The sequence below is a fragment of the Syngnathus floridae genome, chromosome 19 (assembly GCF_059516105.1).
Source record: "Syngnathus floridae isolate MCC-2025c chromosome 19, RoL_Sflo_1.0, whole genome shotgun sequence".
Lineage (NCBI taxonomy): Eukaryota > Metazoa > Chordata > Actinopteri > Syngnathiformes > Syngnathidae > Syngnathus > Syngnathus floridae.
In genome coordinates, this window is record NC_142431.1 from 47,630 (window position 1) to 63,420 (window position 15,791).

The 15,791-nt window shown below is 55.4% G+C and overlaps 3 protein-coding genes across 16 annotated transcripts; 1 reads left to right on the top strand and 2 right to left on the bottom strand.

Annotated features, from left to right (window-relative positions):
* The first annotated feature begins 830 nt into the window (after nt 1-830).
* Nucleotides 831-5,828, top strand: LOC148381239 (beta-taxilin-like). Of its 5 annotated transcripts, XM_088361871.1 has the most exons (11): nt 831-935; nt 1,504-1,630; nt 1,701-1,752; nt 2,410-2,495; nt 2,563-2,691; nt 2,772-2,966; nt 3,037-3,156; nt 3,312-3,386; nt 4,136-4,228; nt 4,355-4,450; nt 4,527-5,828. In XM_088361871.1, exons 2-11 carry the CDS (start codon nt 1,514-1,516, stop codon nt 5,577-5,579), a joined length of 2,016 nt encoding a protein of 671 aa, XP_088217997.1. In that variant the 5' UTR covers nt 831-935; nt 1,504-1,513; the 3' UTR covers nt 5,580-5,828. The 5 variants fall into 5 exon arrangements, with proteins under 5 accessions (XP_088217997.1, XP_088217994.1, XP_088217993.1 ...); XM_088361868.1 differs by having other exon boundaries at nt 2,772-3,386; XM_088361870.1 differs by lacking the exons at nt 831-935; nt 1,504-1,630; nt 1,701-1,752; nt 3,312-3,386 and adding an exon at nt 3,425-3,499 and having other exon boundaries at nt 1,812-2,495.
* On the bottom strand, nt 1,003-10,051 carry slc35d3 (solute carrier family 35 member D3). 10 transcript variants are annotated; one of them, XM_088361929.1, is made up of 10 exons: nt 9,904-10,051; nt 9,498-9,549; nt 9,155-9,394; nt 8,231-8,441; nt 7,988-8,145; nt 6,497-7,925; nt 6,193-6,376; nt 2,766-3,368; nt 2,108-2,685; nt 1,003-2,036 (listed from the first exon to the last, which is right to left on the bottom strand). In XM_088361929.1, the coding sequence occupies exons 3-6, from the start codon at nt 9,377-9,379 to the stop codon at nt 7,224-7,226; spliced, it is 1,296 nt and encodes a 431-aa protein (XP_088218055.1). In that variant the 5' UTR covers nt 9,380-9,394; nt 9,498-9,549; nt 9,904-10,051; the 3' UTR covers nt 1,003-2,036; nt 2,108-2,685; nt 2,766-3,368; nt 6,193-6,376; nt 6,497-7,223. The 10 variants fall into 10 exon arrangements, with proteins under 10 accessions (XP_088218055.1, XP_088218064.1, XP_088218062.1 ...); XM_088361938.1 differs by having other exon boundaries at nt 8,231-8,298; nt 8,362-8,441; nt 9,155-9,549; XM_088361936.1 differs by having other exon boundaries at nt 2,108-2,212; nt 2,342-2,685; nt 9,155-9,549.
* A 133-nt stretch (nt 10,052-10,184) lies between these two features.
* Nucleotides 10,185-15,588, bottom strand: pex7 (peroxisomal biogenesis factor 7). The gene is made up of 11 exons (XM_088361949.1): nt 15,403-15,588; nt 14,890-15,022; nt 14,769-14,826; nt 14,536-14,683; nt 14,391-14,468; nt 14,198-14,306; nt 12,360-12,466; nt 12,040-12,153; nt 11,899-11,954; nt 10,818-10,917; nt 10,185-10,485 (listed from the first exon to the last, which is right to left on the bottom strand). Exons 1-11 carry the CDS (start codon nt 15,448-15,450, stop codon nt 10,408-10,410), a joined length of 1,029 nt encoding a protein of 342 aa, XP_088218075.1. The 5' UTR covers nt 15,451-15,588; the 3' UTR covers nt 10,185-10,407.
* Nucleotides 15,589-15,791: the final 203 nt, after the last annotated feature.

Sequence of the window (15,791 nt, forward strand, 5' to 3'; positions counted from 1 at the left end):
CAGTAGGTGGGAGTGAGTATTCGCTCTACGGATCATACATACGCACACACAGCATAGAGCAGGCGATAAAAAAGTGCAGCGGGACACCATGGAACAATATTGAACAGTGTTGAAAGGAACGGCGGAGAGAGACCGAGATAAGAGAATTGAGAATCACACGAAAGCTAAGACAAGGAAATATAACGAAGCGTACGGAGCGCTCGGCTTCAGTGTGACTACGAAGGGAGACGAGGAAAGACCGGTGTGTTTACTGTGCCTTCTTACAGTGTTGGCAGCGGACAGACAGTATGAGGCCAAATACATAAAGGCGGCACCGTATGTCATTGCACCCCAATCACGCTGATAAAATGCTTGAGGTTTTTCAGCGAAAACCGACTGAATATTGCCAACAATCACCCCACTTAGTGAATGCTACTTCAGTCAATCAGCAAGCGCTGTTAGCATCGTATAAAGTAGCGCACCAAATTGCTCAGTGCAACAACGACAACAAAAACACACCGTTGCAGAGGAGCTGATACTACCTGCAGCCGTGGATATGGTCTCAGTCATGCTGCATCATTTTGATTCAAAAAACAGCAACATTACAGAAAATGATTGAGAAGCACTGGTGTAACAACACTTACCTGAGCCTTCCCCATCACGTGTCCTCCTTCCCCCAAGTGAGCATCGTAACTGAATGCTTCCACCAAGTGGCCACCACGAGAGTTGCAACAATTCCGCACTTCTCGGTGTTATGACGTGACGTCATCAAATCGTCAACATAGTGAACGAAAATAGACCACTTTTTTTTTTTTTTTTTAACCCTTTCACTTCAGGCTAACGCTTGCGAGGCCAGAAAATGGGCGGGGCCGATCAGATTATTTTCAGCGGTTCAGCTGTCGCCTTCATTTTCCTCTTCGTCTACATGGCCAGGCGTCCTTCGCTTCTCTCACCTGGTAAGCTTTCGTGTTGTTGTTTTTTTTTTTTATATGAAACTTATCTCACACAGACTTCTTCAACAAATCCCGTCCAGAAAATAGCTTCAATTTGTAGCACAGAAAATGACTTTATACACCAACATTATTATCGATTACCATTACAATGACATAGCTCGGGCTCGTGACAACCTTCGGCGAGATGTAATTCTGAGGTGGCAAAAAAACACACCCTGCAGAGAGATGAGAGACGAGCGGCCGGCCAGTTCTTTAGAGCCGTTTGTGCGCTGAACTGCTCCGAATTTCCATTGGATAACTGTGAAAGGCTTTTAGGGAAATACTTTTTTGTGGAATAGCTCAGATTTACTGTCAAGCGGGCCTGCAAAAGTTGACTTTGAAGCTCCTGGTCAAGAGAGTCGGCTGGCGTGTGTCGTACTTGTTGTGGTGGCCAAACAGCTGCAGCTGTCATGTTTCATCGTGCCGAGCACCGACAGATTTCCTAATTTAGCTTGGCTCTTGTCGGCTACTGTCGCCACCTCGCTGGTGCTCGGGCCACGCGCACGTGACTCCATTGCTATTTTCTCCTCAGCGCTCCCGTGATGTCGGTGAAAGCCACCGAGGTGTTAGCGCCTCGCCCGCAAGACGGGGAAGCGGCCGACGACCCCATGGAGGAGTTCGGCAGGAGACTGAAAGAGATTGTCAGCGCCAAGGCTCAGGTTAGCCCTTGTGATCTTAGCGTCAGGCGGGATGGCCTCACGGTGGTCAAAGTGGCGTGTCATGTGACAGTTTCAGATGGAGGCGGACGCGCACCGTGACATCACGACCGGCGTCCAGTCAGGTGCCACCGCGTGGACGTCGTCGGCGTGACTTGCCGTTTGCAGCGGCGGGCGGCTCTCATTTCTCCGCACGTCATCGTCGCTAACGACCGGCGTCTCGGTTGTCCTCGACTGGCGCGGGGTTGCGCTTTGGTCGCCATCTCCTGTTGCGCTCTTCTGCTGCCGCGCGCGGGAGACTCCCCGACGTAGAGCGGCAGAATTTAGGCGACGGTTCCTCCTCCGCAACAGCATCTGCGGCGGACGTCTGGTGGATGGCTCATCCGGATAACAAACGCAGGTCTACGTCCTGTGTCGAGCCAGATAGAATCAGCTCGGTTACTCTGCTCAATGGGCTTCCTGAGCAACTCGCCAACTCACAACTCTCATTGTCAGCGCCTCCTCGTCTGGACGCCGTTGTGAACGGAGATCCGAGGCATCTTGGCGCTCAGGAATTTCCATGTGTAGTAGCCTCAAAACAGACTCCTGTGGTCATTTTCCAGCCAAAATAGGACACACACACACGAGCGTACACGCAGCCGCTGCTGCCACCAAGTCCATTGACAAGCTCCGGACAACAACTCGTTCGTGCATGTCGGGAGAAATGAGAGTCACCGCTAAGCTGCTCCAAAGGCGCTTGTCCTTTCTCAATGTCGCCGTTGTCCCGACCGTTGTGCTTGTAGAGGTGGCTTGTGTTGCAGACAGTCTGAGCGCTTTGTCATCTTCTGAGGAAAAACTTGACCATTTGATGAGGAAACACGCCGAGCTGGTGAGACGTCCTCTTCGGCGGCTGAAAAACGTGCACTGTCAACTAACGCTTGCGTGCGTGCGTGCAGCTGCTGCGTGAGCGTGGCGAGCAGAGGGTGGTTCAAGGTCTACGTGACAACATTTGCCTCCTGCAGGCAGAGCGAAGCCAATTGGAAACTTTGTGCAGAGATGTCCAAGACCATTACTTCTCACTGCGGGTACACACACGCAGACAGGCAATGAACACACGCACCGCGCCGCGCCGCTGTAACATCAGCGTGCTCATGCTCACCCAAAGGACGAAGCCCTGCGCCGGTGTCGTGAGGACGAGGAGAAGCGATCGGAGATGGCTGCTCACTTCCAGACGTCACTTACAGAAATCCAAGCGCAGATCCAGCAGCACAGCGCCAGAAATGAAAAACTGTGCGAGGACAACGCCAAGCTGGGCCAAAAAATGAACTCGCTGCTGGAACAGTGTCAGCGCAGAGAGGAGGTCAAACACAAAGAGAAAAGCGTCAACAATGCCACCATGCCCCAGCTCATGATTCCGTGTGTGCGCTCAGAGTTTAGAGAAGATCAACCACCACCGCGACCTCCAACAGCAACTGACTTCGGCCAAGCTGGATCAGGCCAACGCACAGCTGGCGGAGGCGGAACAGAAACACCAACGCGAGAAAGAATACGTGAGTGGTCTCGGCGTTTTTGGATTCAACGCCGTGCCGTGCCATGCCGTGCTGCGCCGCGCCGCTTCCTTCCTTCCTTCCTTCCTTCCTTCCTTCCTTCCTTCCTTCCTTCCGTGTGTGTGTCTGCGAGTTTGTGCCGTGTCGCTACGCCGCAGCTGCTGGCCGAAGCGGTGGACAAAACTCGGAAGTGCTTCGCCATGAAGGAGGAGGAACTGAGCACGAAGAAGAAGGTAAATAAGACGGTCACGCGTTTGCTCTCTTTCGCCAGCTGCTGCGCGAGGCGGCTGAGTGGAAGCTGCAGACGCACACGCTACGCCAACACGCCGCCGGCATGCACGCGCAGGTGAATGATGCACGCGGAGGACACGCCCACCACAGCTTTCGGGAAGCACCGGGCCGGGACAATCCAAATCCCAATCAAATTCGAACCCGAATCATCCAATACATAAAACGGCCGAGTGGACTTCCCCATCCTAATCGTAGCGCAAGACTTACAGACGGCTCGGATACGGATAAGGCGGAACAGCGGTCGTCGAGTGCCGCCGCAAGGTGAAGCAGGTGGAAACAATGAGGATGCGAACGAGGTGGCTCACGTGACGTGTGGCTCTTCAAAATAAAAGCGAGAGCAGCAAGCGAGCGGCACGTGACACAAGAACTCAGCCGCTGACTCAAACGTTGACGTTAAAACGGGTTCGGCCCCCAACCGACCCCAAAGCGCTCCAAATCGCCGGAAATTGGCCAGTGGGGGGGACAGACACTGCGCACCATCTCCTGCCACTGCCACTGCCATACAAAAACTTTCTTTGACTATTTAGCGTCGAACTAGAAACATTAGGAATGAGTTTTTAATTCGCAACCACTGTACAAAGCATACGCACTAATTAGCGTCAAAGTGCTCCATTTGTGTATTTTCTATTCACTCCTCAAATGTGCAGTCAAATGTCCTCGATGACCTCTCGACAATCTTGTCGCCCTGTAGCTGGCGCTCTACTCCAAAAGGTTTGATGAGTTCCAGACCACATTAGCCAAGAGCAATGAAGTCTACGCTCGCTTCAAGCACGAGATGGAAAAGGTGCCTACGTTGCGTGTTTGTCCTGGTCTTTTGTCGAAAGCCGAAGCGTGGCGAGCCCTGAGGCACCACTGCATTATCGGGGGTCCTGGGACGCATTGACCTCACGCGCTTCTGTCTCTCCATAAGATGTCCGAGAAGATGAAAAAGTTGGAGGAGGAGTCAAACGTTTGGAAGTCGAGGTTTGAGAATTGCAACAAAGCTTTGACGGACTTGTTGGAGGAGGTGAGTCACGCGAGCGCATGGACGCACACGTGAGCTTGTCGCCCTCTCACTCTGCCGCCGTCCTCCGGTCCTGCAGAGGAGCGAGAAAGGCAAAGACTACGAGGTTTTTCTGGCGACCATCCACAAGCTGGAGAAGTTGTGTCGAGCTCTTCAAGACGAGAGGATACTTCTGTACGCTAAAATCAAAGACGTCCGCCGAGGCGATGCAGAGACGGCGTCCGCGCGGGAAAACCACGACAATGTCTGCCGGGCCGACGCCGAGCCGGCGTCCGCGCGGGAAAACCACGACAATGACGACCGCGAGTGCCACGCCGTGGAGACAGAGGAGATGCGGCGGCTGAGAGCCGAGCAAGTCAAACTGCAAGAGTTTGCAGAGTCCTTGAAGGTGTCTAACGGCACCGAACGGGAACAGAAAGTGGACCCCCTGGACGACCTGGATGTCGAGCTGGTCGCGTTTGGACATTTCGACAAAAGCCAGCCTCCGCCAGAGCAAAACTGCCAATGGCAAGCAGAAGCAGGAGTTAAACCAAAAGAGCAAGCACAAGCAGAAATGAAACCACAACCGGACGTTCCACTGAAAGTAAATCAAGAAACAGAGCCAGAAGTGAAACCAGAAGCAATAGTAAAACCAGAACGAGACGTAAAAGCAGAACGAGAAGATACGACGGAAGTGTATCGAGAAATAAAACCAGAGGTGAAACCGGAACCAGACGTTCAACTGGAAGTAAATCAAGAAACGGAGCCACAAGTGAAACCAGAAGCAATAGTAAAACCAGAACGAGACGTAAAAGCAGAACGAGAAGATACGACGGAAGTGTATCGAGAAATAAAACCAGAGGTGAAACCGGAACCAGACGTTCTACTGGAAGTAAATCAAGAAACGGAGCCACAAGTGAAACCAGAGCAGCAGTCAACCTCAGAAGCTGAATCAAAAGCAAAAATGAAGCCAGGACCTGACACTGGTCCCTCTTCAGAGGTCATGACTGAGGTCAAAATGTTGCCCTTGACATGCGACCTCCAGCATGTAGGAGCAGAGTCCCCGCCCACCCAGGAGACCGCGCCGCACGCACTGGGACCCCCAAAGAAGGAGACAAAGAAGAACAAGAAAAAGAGAAACAGGAACCTTTGAGAAGCTTTGTCTGGCTGTGAGAGCGAGCGAGAGAAAGCGCGAGAGAACGAGAGCGCGCGAGAGAGAGAGCGAGAGCGCGCGCGAGAGGCTGCAACGTGTCCAATTGTCCGTGAGAGGGCACTGTTGCACCAAAGGAGACACCACCGCCGGGAAAAGCCAAGGCCGTTCTTTCTTGGTGTAACTTTCAAACGTAAGCTCATTGTGAGAAGCAACAAAACGTCATCGCAATAAAATCGTTACTTTCTCTGACTTTTCCCTCCGCGCAGAGAAATTGTTTAACTTTGGGCATGAGGCACAGGACACGCTGGCCTGGACTGGTCGCCAGCCAATCAGTGTCACATGGAGACTAGCAGCAAATTGGTCGCCGGCCAACGTCAGTTCGCTTATGGACAAACGGCGGCGGACTGGGCTTCTCGACAATTGCTCGCTCTTCAAAAAGCTAAACCGGGGTTCAAACCGCCAACCTGCGACGTGTTAGCGTGCGTGCTGTGCTGCGCTTTGCTGCCCTACCTCCCGGCAAATAACTTTTGCTCCAAGGCACCAATCAGAGTACAAAAAGAACGGTAGCCAATTTGAAAGGGGGGGAGATTGGTGGCTAAGCCGAAAGATTTACCGCAAGGGGATCGCTGGCTCGTCAGTGTCGTCGTCGAGCGTCGACAGGAAAATTGCGGCGGGGCCGACGCTTACACCGACGTGGCCATTTTCCCAGGCGGGAACATCGCGTGCTTGCTTTCTTCTGCAACTCCCTCCTCTCTGCTCCCCTTCGTCCTCCGCACACAAACGACATTCTGTGGAAGCTGCACGTCACACGTCATTATTTTTAATGAAGGATTCAGGAATAACTGCTCGTCATCATGCGGACAACATTTCCTCTTCGCCAAAACACAAAGGACAAACTTCAATCCAAGGCAACCTACTCTCGATACCTCTCACGTGTGTCACAACAAGGTTACTTTTGGCACTCTCGCTGACGGCGAGTGCACACACACGCAAAGAAACACGTGCACATACAGAGGCAAATATAATTAGGAACATGCGCACGCACATACAAAGGTAGACAAAAGCGAGCACACAATTGTACACGCAGGTGCTCAAACACACGCATGCGCGCGGGCGCACACACGCTGTTGCCGCGGGCGTTTTGGTGTTGCTCATCGTCACCTACGCTCGCTCATCTTGTAGCGTTAAAAGATGTCTGAGAAAAATCAATAGCAATCATAGCTTCTTATTTCCTTTTAGAAAGTAAGGCCTGGAGCGCGGGCAGCCGCGCAGGTCTCACGCACACCTTAGCTTTCGTTGCGCTCCGTCAGCGTTAGCAGCGCTAATAGCAACGTCGTCACCTCGCTTCCTGTCAGCGTCAGCATAAAAGCTCTCGAGACGGCCGAGATTTCGCTCAGAGGAGCAGCCTCGCCAAACCCAAGTCGAGGCATCTGCGAGGAAAACAAACAAACAAACAAACAAACAAACAAACAAACAAACAAACAAAAGGGCACAGCCCCGTCGGACTCAGCAAGCAACTGGACGCTTTTCGTTTGCTGTTTGGCTTTTCACCCAAAAGACTCATGGTGGCTCTCTCCGTCTCGTCTCGGGCTTTTATTTTGACGCTAGCAGGAAGCGCGGCGCGTTTGGCCGGCTTGCCGGCCTTCAGGGGCTCTGCTGCTCCATGTTCTCGATCAGCCCATCGTCCTTGGTGACGTGCTTCTGCCTGATGGAGCGCCACACCCCGACATAGTTCCCCGCTGCCTGCCCCGAGGCGGCGCCAACGACCTCCTTATGAAGGCGCTCCCCTCGCATCTGCACCGCGTTCTTCTCCATCATCATGCGGGAGGCCACAGCCCCTGCCCCACGGTCAACACCTGCTTCCCCCGCCTCAGGGTCGACACCTGCTTCCCCCGCCCCACGGTTGACACCTGCTTCCACCGGGTGGGCATCGCCCCCGAGTGAGGCTTTGTGGCGCTCGGGCTCACCGGGTGGGCCCGCCGTGTCCTTGGTGCCGCCCTCCAGGTGCTCGTAGGAACCTTTCTTCCTGATCTCAAAGAACTTGACCACGCAGTAGGTGACGGAGCCCACAGTGTTGACCACCACGCCGCCCACGAAGAGTGCGGTTGGCGCCACGTCATCGAAGGCCACCATGCCCACGGTGATGGTGACAATGCTCTTGACCACACCCACGAAGCTGGTGGTGACGGCCGAGTTGAGGTAGGTACAGTGGTAGGTGGTGAAGTTCATGGCGCAGCCGATGGCCACGCTGGACAGGAACAGGGTCACGACGCGAGCGTCGTTCCAGCCGGGGTATGACCACATGGCCACGGCGTCTGATGAGACCACAGCGCACACGAGCAGGACCTGACAGGAACAAGTGGATGGATAGGAAGTGTTCAGACGTCGACGCACGCCGGCTGCCCTACCGGGGTGGCCATCACGGCGATGGCGTACTGCGCGGTGAGGGGTCCGTGCTGGCTGTCCAGACTGGTCTTCTGGATGAGGACCAAGTAGGACGCGTGGATGATGACCGCCAGGACGCCCGTCACGTATCCAAACGGGTCGCCGCTCAGGTCTCCTGCCCCTGTCGCAGAGATGCTCCTGCTGCTACTACTGCATGGTCAAGTGAGTGACCATAAGGCGGCTTACCGGCGAGCGCGGCGGCTTACCGGCGAGCGCGGCGCCCCCGGTGGTGATGGCGACGGCGGTGAGCACGCCGGGCGAGGGGACGCCGTTCCTGAGGACGCAGACACCGATGGCGAGGGTGAAGAGCGGCAGGCAACGCTTGAAGACCACGTACATGGGCAGGCTCAGGCCGCGTAGTGACCACAGCGTCAGCGTCGACTGCAGCGTCGACAGGATGCACACCGGCGCAAACTCCTGCAGGGTGGGGGCAAAATGATGGGTGATGAGCGAGGGTGCGAGCAATCAAGTGGCGCTTCTTCCAGCTATGCCACATGCAGCCACTTGACGGCCCAGCTAACCCTAACCTTCCCCCTTGAGACAAAACCAAAGTCAATATTGAACTGTTCGACAAGGTTCGCTGAGTCATGAGAGAGCGTGAGGACATGCAAGGGGGAGTGGGGGGGGGGGGGGGGTCGCTTCTTTCGATTTCCAATTTGGGTTCACCGGCTCAATTGGAAGCGCCAGCCTTTGGGCAAACTTTTTTTTGCCACTCCAACACGCACACGGCCTGCAAGTGGAGCGAGCCTCTGCGTCTTCCCATTCAAATCTCGTCCAATTGACACGCGCACACGAAAGCACGCGCATCTCACAGAAGCCGGGTGCAGGAGTGGTGACGATGAAGATGTGCTAACGGCTACGATCCGTGGATTTATGCGCGATCAATAAATCCACAAATGAGCGGACGCGATTTTACGCCCGCAGAGCTGAGCGTGAGCTATGTTGCGGCAAGTGCAAGTTGGCGGAGGACACTTTCTTAGCCACACAAAGAGCATCAAGTACAGACGTAAGTGTCGAGCTTCATCATCATCAATCATCATCATCATCACTTGACTCGACTAAGTTGTCACGCCGCCGCATTACAACTCGAGCAAGTGCGGGTGCTCGTGTGCAAGTTGCGTCGGCCTTACCTTGGAGAGGCTGAGGCTGAAGGGGGGCACGGAGACCCTCCCAAGCCTCCGGAGGATCTCCAGGCCGATCGCGGCAGCGCTGCACGTGCACAGCTGGAGCAGCGTGAGGAAGCGGAAGTGCAGGCTGCTGATGAGGAACTTGAGCAGGATATTGAGGCTCCCCGAAAACACGCCGTGCGCCACCGCCACCAGGATGCCCGGCAATCGCCCGCGCACCGCCTCCATCGTCCGCCGAGCAAACTTCAGAGCGGAGCGGAGCAGCGCCGCAGCGGGGTGAGTAAGGGGGGGAGGTGGGTGGGTGGGTGGGGGGGGCTCCGGTGCTCGGGGGAGGGACCTTTCCTACCCCGACAGGCGCACGCGCAATCTCCTTTTTCTTTTTAGTGTCGGAGAGGCTCCTTGGAAAGACAGCGGGCGGGCAGTTAAAGAGCCGCGCTAAAACAGACTACAGCGCATCACCGTTGGCACACAAACGCACATTATTCCACAGTCACTCAACCAGTCCCATGAGCTCCCGCACACGCACATCCACACATATACACACGCACGAGCAAAGCAACGTTCATTTTCACACACGTGCAGTCTTCCTCTGACGCCCAAGTTTAGGGGGTGTGGAATATGAGGGATCCCCTGGAAGCCGAGGCAACATGCTGCAGAGGGAGAGGAGGGAGGAAGAGGAGGGATGGAGGAAGGGGCGCCCCCACCCCACCCCCCAGCCCAGGCGATTAGAAACGGCAATGAAAACGAGTTACCTTTGATAGTTTTAATTGAAAATGTTGATCAGCAAATCACTGAGGTCACGGGGTGGGGACAGTGGGGGGCAGGCTTCCAATTAACCCGGCCAGAAGATTAGCAGCAGGCCCACTGGGGGGGCTTATTGTTGCTCCAAGATTAGCAGACGCTCATTTGAACAGAAACATCAAACACTTCCATTAGGATCCTGAGACACACACACACACGCGCGCGCGCACTAAGCCCGCCAACGCTGTGCGCAAAAGTTGAAGAAGAAGCTCTCGTTTGGACATCTCCAATGTGCAAATGAACATTCCAAAGCTGCATTTGGCCAACACCGAGCCATCCCAAACGGAGGCTTTCTTCAGTCGAGTCCGCTAACAGTCGGGGAGCTGGACGTGTGCCATCCGTTTGCCTTTCTCACCCACCGCTGCCGCCTTGGGCTCCCTCTGCGTTGCAAGACCCGCTAGGACTCAATGACACAGCAGCGTCGGGGTGTCCTCGTCATCGGGGGCGTGACCTTTTCACAGACGCGCTGCGCCGGCAGACAAACTCGGCGGTGTGTAGATCTTGACCGTCTCGTCCCAGGCGCAGTCCAGCACCTAAAGGCGGCAGTCCAAAGGTTAAGCCAACGGTGTCATGCAGTGACATTGGTCAACTGCCAAAGAACTCCACGGATGGATGGATGGATGGATGGATGGATGGATGGATGGATGGATGGATGGATGGATGGATGGATGGATGGATGGATCGATCCCTGGTCAGCATCGGAGGCGCGCGTGCGCTGATGCAGTCGCCGTCGCCGAAGAAGCCCTTTCCTTTTTCGCACAGTGAGCAACGGCTGCGATTTGCGGCGCGGTCGCGTGATGTATAGGAAAAGCGTGCTGTCGAGCTAGGGTGGCGTTTGTCTCCGAGCTAGCTGGGGCGCAGATACCTGGCCGGGTACGTGCAGGCTGAAGTCCAATCCGCACACAAACTCCGAGTGATGTTCCACGGTGTCCACTGGGGCGCCATCCCTTGTCCGGTCCCAGAACCTCAAAGAGGACAAAAGCGGCACAGGTCAGCGGCAGTGGGTTTTTTTTTTTCCCAACACGCGGGCAGAGTTCCCTTTAAGCCTTTGGGGCCTAAAGTGGCCACGCCAAACACTTGCTGGCTTGTTGCCTCTTCAACTGGGAGCACCACTTGTTCTGCAAGTAGGCATGACTAAAATTTGGGGGTGAAGCTTTTTTTTGGAAGACTTTTGAAAGCTTGAGTGAAAGCGTTTGAACGTTTTTGGTACGGGGCCCGTTTGCACCGTCGCAAGCCATCAATGCTTTCCGAGTGCTTTGCGGCCGTCTCGCGCCAGCTCACTCGGAGCAAGGACTGGACACGCTTGTCTTCTGCCAGTACATGACACACAGCAGTGCATTTTGCCCAGAGTTTCGTGCGTGCGTGCGCAATAGAGGCAGGCCCAAGGCAGTCAGTCCAGTCGCTCACTCTGACTTAATCACATTTGCAAAGTGGATGAATCTGGAGGGAAGGTTTGCAGCGTAAGGGCGGGCACGGGCACACACACACACACACACACACACACACACACACACACACACACACACTCGCACATAAAGTTAAGAAAGTGGTTCAATTAGTGTGATTGCTGTTGGCTGGTGTCTGCAGGCAAGCCTTTTTGTCTTGCCGCTTGCTCACGGTCTGTCCTCAATCCAAAACTCCTCCCGCACACCAGCTCCACCCTCGTTCGCGCAAGCTGCTCATCACGAGCACACGCTTTTGGAGTAGGCGACGGCTCTCTTTGGCCATACGTTTGCGCTCTGATCACCAAAACAAAGTTCAAGCAGGTTGCCAAACGTGATGACAAAGGGGGCTTTAAAGGTGCACGGTTCTTTCCCATGCTAATCCACCATTTGCCTCCCATTGTCACCTGCCAGCGATTGGCGTAAATGCCTCGAGTGAGCGAGTGTTTGCGAGGGGAGCGAGTGCGCCTGACTGGCTCGGACAGCAAAGGCGGAGCTTCTCACCTGACGGTGAAGTCGTACGAGCAGGACGCCAACGTGTTGCCGCTAAAAGGAGAAAACTGAACACATGCACAAAGCACGTGTCAAAGAAGAAAGACGTGTCACAGGATGAGGTCTTGCGGACGCCATCATCCGGCCACCCACCTTGATTCGACGGACGGCGGAGGTGTGGCCTCTCATTTGATTGACGGGCCGTCTGGGGTTCCTCAGGTCCCAAACGCGCACGCTGCCATCCACCGAGCCGCTCGCCACGATATTCTGCGCACACAGCCCGTTATCGCTCGCTGACAAGAGGTGCCGAAGCCGGTGAGAGCTGTGGCCGACGCTTGGAGACGGCAAAAGTCATTCGTTCACGGAACAAGTGGCGCAACGGCCCCCGAGGCCAGGCCCCGCATTTTGGTGAAACCGGGCCGTCAACCAAGGCCCGCTTAGGCCTCTGGCAATCGCACCGATGAGCGAGTCACCTGATCGTATTTGCACCAATCGCAGCTCAGGACCTCGCCATCGTGCGCCGGGACCGCCAATCGGCACGCACCAGCCTTGACGTCCCACACTCGCAGTGTCCCGTCACCTGAGCGCACACACACACGAGGAGGGGGGGAGAGAGGGAGGGAGGGAGGAAGTTGCGGATGTGCCTTTAAGCGCGTGTGCAGGCTTTCTTGCGAGCGGCAGATGATGTCCAACGGCCACAGGGCGCACATTTGACAGGGAGGGCAGAGCCCAAAGAGGCACTTTCCATCCCGGGCTAAACGCCACCTTCATCGCCGCCGCAGCATCCGCGTCTGGCGCGCGCCGGCGACCCTCGGCTCATTCGCAAATCTCTCCCCCGTATTTCGCTCACCCCGACGGTCGGCACTTTCCCGAGATGCGGCCGGCCACCACCACCGCGGGGGATGTCGACAAAACCCAAAGAAAGCCACGGCGCGACGGAAGGAAGATGACGCTCGAATCTAACGGCAGCCGTCGAAGGCGGTGGCCATTTTGCCGGGACAGCTCGACGGAGACGTCGTCGTCAAGAACCTCAATGAGGGTCAAAGCCAAAGCTTGGACTCGGCCCGCACGGCTCGTGCCCGGCCGCCTTCTGCTTTTTTTTGGGCTCTTTCCATTTGACAGAGATGGCCGAAACGCCCGTAGCCGCTTCCGCCTCACCCCCTCCCTCTTGGCGTTTGACACCACCGGGTGCAGCGACGGGTCACGATGTCCCCGACCTCTCCCAAGCCGTTTTTCCACGACCGCCCACGCAACACCACGCCGCGCTCGGATGTTCTCCTCCGAGCGGAGATGGGATTAGCTGCGGGAAGTCGAAGAGAGCGCAGCTCGGGACGATTGGATTCCACGTGAGCTTGCCGTCAGCACACGGCCGCCTCCGTGCAAACGTGCGCTGCTTCTCACAGTGGACAAACGCAGGCTCCTTTGATTGACGCACAAAAAGCCAGGCCCGATTGCCGACTGAGCCGCTAAGAAGAAAAAAAAAACAAAAAGGCAGCCTTAGTAGACACGCCCTGAGACAGTTTAGCTGCCAAATCAAGTTGGGGGTGACGCTGTCACCTTGTCGCTAAATCTTTCTCAGCACACATAGCATGCTAGCCCCCGCCCACCGGCGTGCATACACAACCACACGCACATTGGGGGCTTCTGACCTTTTGTTTGAAAGCAATTGCACAAGCAAAACGTGCGCTCGCGACGGTACCTTAACGCAAGCAGCTTAGCGAGCTGCCGGGTTGCGATAGCTGACATTTTAAGCACGTGCGCCGCTTCAAGGCAAACCGCAGTGGCGGACGTTTTCCCTGCCCGCCTGTGGGCGGCGGCTCGCCAAGGAACACACACACAGTTGAGCATGTGCACAATGCAAACGACATCATACGTGTGTCAAATTTATCCATCGCAGACACGCACAATCTCTCTCTCTCTCTCTCTCTCTCTCTCTCTCTCTCTCTCTCTCTCTCTCTCGCTCTCTCTCGCTCTCTCTCGCTCTCTCTCGCTCTCTCTCGCTCTCTCTCGCTCTCTCTCGCTCTCTCTCTCGCTCTCTCTCTCGCTCTCTCTCTCTCTCAAACATGCAAATGGACGAGGCAGGGTTCATGCGAGTGTTGACGACTCCGTGCAATCAAAGCGCGCACGCGGATTAACAAACTGCACCAAATCGCATCTGGAACATTCATTCAATCCACTTTGCCGACAGATAACGCCAGCCGCCCCGTGCTGATAACGCTCCGCAACGCACTCGAGCTTGTCAACAGTGCCCCCTTGCGCTGAAATATTTCCATGACATCCCCTTGTGTGCGTGTGTGTGAGTGCGGATCACCTGAGCATGAAGCAAAGCACGCCGAGATGTGAGGGGACCAAATGGTGCTGTAGATGACGCCCTGGTGACCTGTGAAAGTGCTCAGCGATTGGCCAAGGATGGGGTCCCACTGGAGAAGTGGGTGAAAGGTCACAAGTGACAGCAGGAAATTGGGCAAACACACAAAGACAGGACGCAGAAAAAGCACACACACCACTTTGGCGGTGCGGTCCCACGATCCCGACACGATGGCGTCGTCGCCTCTGGTCTGACTCCAGTCCACCGCGTAGACCTGTGCACACGGACGTTTCCGTTGGGACGTCGTGTGCCTGGCAATTGCACAAGTATTTGCTCATGACCTCTTGCGCGTGCCCCTTGGCCAGCCCGATTGGGGCGCCGTGATGAACGTCCCACAGCTGCAGGCTGCCGTCGCCACCGGCCGCCACCAACACGTGCTCGTTGGCCTCGCTCCACGACACGTCGAACAAGCCGTCGCTCCACTCCCAGCTGACGCGCACGCAAAATGTCAGTCAAACAAAAACTGAGTGGAACAGCTGAACTTGACTTGGGCTTCGCCGGGGAGGGGTGTTACCTTCGAACGAGGCGCAGTCCGGCCGGCGTTTCATCCAGAACCAAAAGCGAGCCGCCACCTGCGCGAGCAAAGAGGTGATGCGGGCGGGTCAGAGGTCAGCTTTGCGCCCGCTGCTACGTGCCTGCTATGCCGTAGTGCTGAGAGGTGGCGCACGCCAGCCTGCCAGGAAAGAAGGGCGACGCCTCCACCGCGTAGCCGTGTCGAGCCGGGCTGCGGAACACCTTCGTCGCCATAGCGGCGGTCATCGTCCTCGGCTGTGCGCGACCCACAACAACAGTCGCGGTCAACCAAGGCACCTGACCCTCAACCTTTTGTCCAAAGGGACCCGCCCTGGCGCACACCAGTCCAATTTCACGGGGGCTTTCAAGCGAATCGGCTTGATTCGCTTCCGTGTGAACGAATCGCACATTTATTAGAATTCTTTGTGTTAAATTGGCATTTGAAAAGAACGCATTTTGTATCTAGCGATGGTTACCATTTAGAACTCAACAACTCAAAATGTTGGAACGTTCGAGTTTGTCGCGTTCATAAACTCCACCCAGATTTGAAATCGCACCCTGAACGACGTATCGCATGGTCACGTTTGATTTTTATGAAACCACAGTAGCAAAAATGAGGACGTTCAAAGAGTTACTTCTAAACTTGTCGCTCTTGTTCTTTTCCGGGCTTGCTTCTTCGTCATGGCGCTTTAGTTTAGGCAGCTCACTCGTCGTCGCCCTCTGCTGGCAGCCTCCGCTACGCTCCATCGTTTCGCGCCGCAGAGGTTGACGGACGCGTTTCCATCAAGATGTCGCTCGACTCAGCTGAAACAAACAACACTTGTATTTCTTATTCTTATGAAAGCGCGCCGCAGAGGTTGACGGACGCGTTTCCATCAAGATGTTGCTCGACTCAGCTGAAACAAACAACACTTGTATTTCTTACTCTTATGAAAGCTGAATATAAAGGCTTTCTGTAGAGATTGCTGCACGAGAATAAAAAAAGACCTAGATGAAGGGATACAAAAGGTGGGAATTGTACAGC

What these genes read in the sequence shown, in the direction of transcription:
- LOC148381239 (XM_088361867.1), top strand. Translation starts at nt 2,187, where the DNA reads ATGTGTAGTAGCCTCAAAACAGACTCCTGTGGTCATTTTCCAGCCAAA. An exon ending in TGAGGAAACACGCCGAGCTG is followed by an intron (nt 2,496 to 2,562) that starts GTGAGACGTCCT and finishes GCGTGCGTGCAG; the next exon opens with CTGCTGCGTGAGCGTGGCGA. An exon ending in TGACGGACTTGTTGGAGGAG is followed by an intron (nt 4,451 to 4,526) that starts GTGAGTCACGCG and finishes CCGGTCCTGCAG; the next exon opens with AGGAGCGAGAAAGGCAAAGA.
- slc35d3 (XM_088361930.1), bottom strand. Translation starts at nt 9,379, where the DNA reads ATGGAGGCGGTGCGCGGGCGATTGCCGGGCATCCTGGTGGCGGTGGCG. An exon ending in TCAGCCTCAGCCTCTCCAAG is followed by an intron (nt 8,442 to 9,154) that starts GTAAGGCCGACG and finishes CCCACCCTGCAG; the next exon opens with GAGTTTGCGCCGGTGTGCAT. An exon ending in TCGCCGTGATGGCCACCCCG is followed by an intron (nt 7,926 to 7,987) that starts GTAGGGCAGCCG and finishes TGTTCCTGTCAG; the next exon opens with GTCCTGCTCGTGTGCGCTGT.
- pex7 (XM_088361949.1), bottom strand. Translation starts at nt 15,450, where the DNA reads ATGACGAAGAAGCAAGCCCGGAAAAGAACAAGAGCGACAAGTTTAGAA. An exon ending in TCAGCACTACGGCATAGCAG is followed by an intron (nt 14,827 to 14,889) that starts GCACGTAGCAGC and finishes TTGCTCGCGCAG; the next exon opens with GTGGCGGCTCGCTTTTGGTT. An exon ending in CCGCCGTCCGTCGAATCAAG is followed by an intron (nt 11,955 to 12,039) that starts GTGGGTGGCCGG and finishes GCATGTGTTCAG; the next exon opens with TTTTCTCCTTTTAGCGGCAA.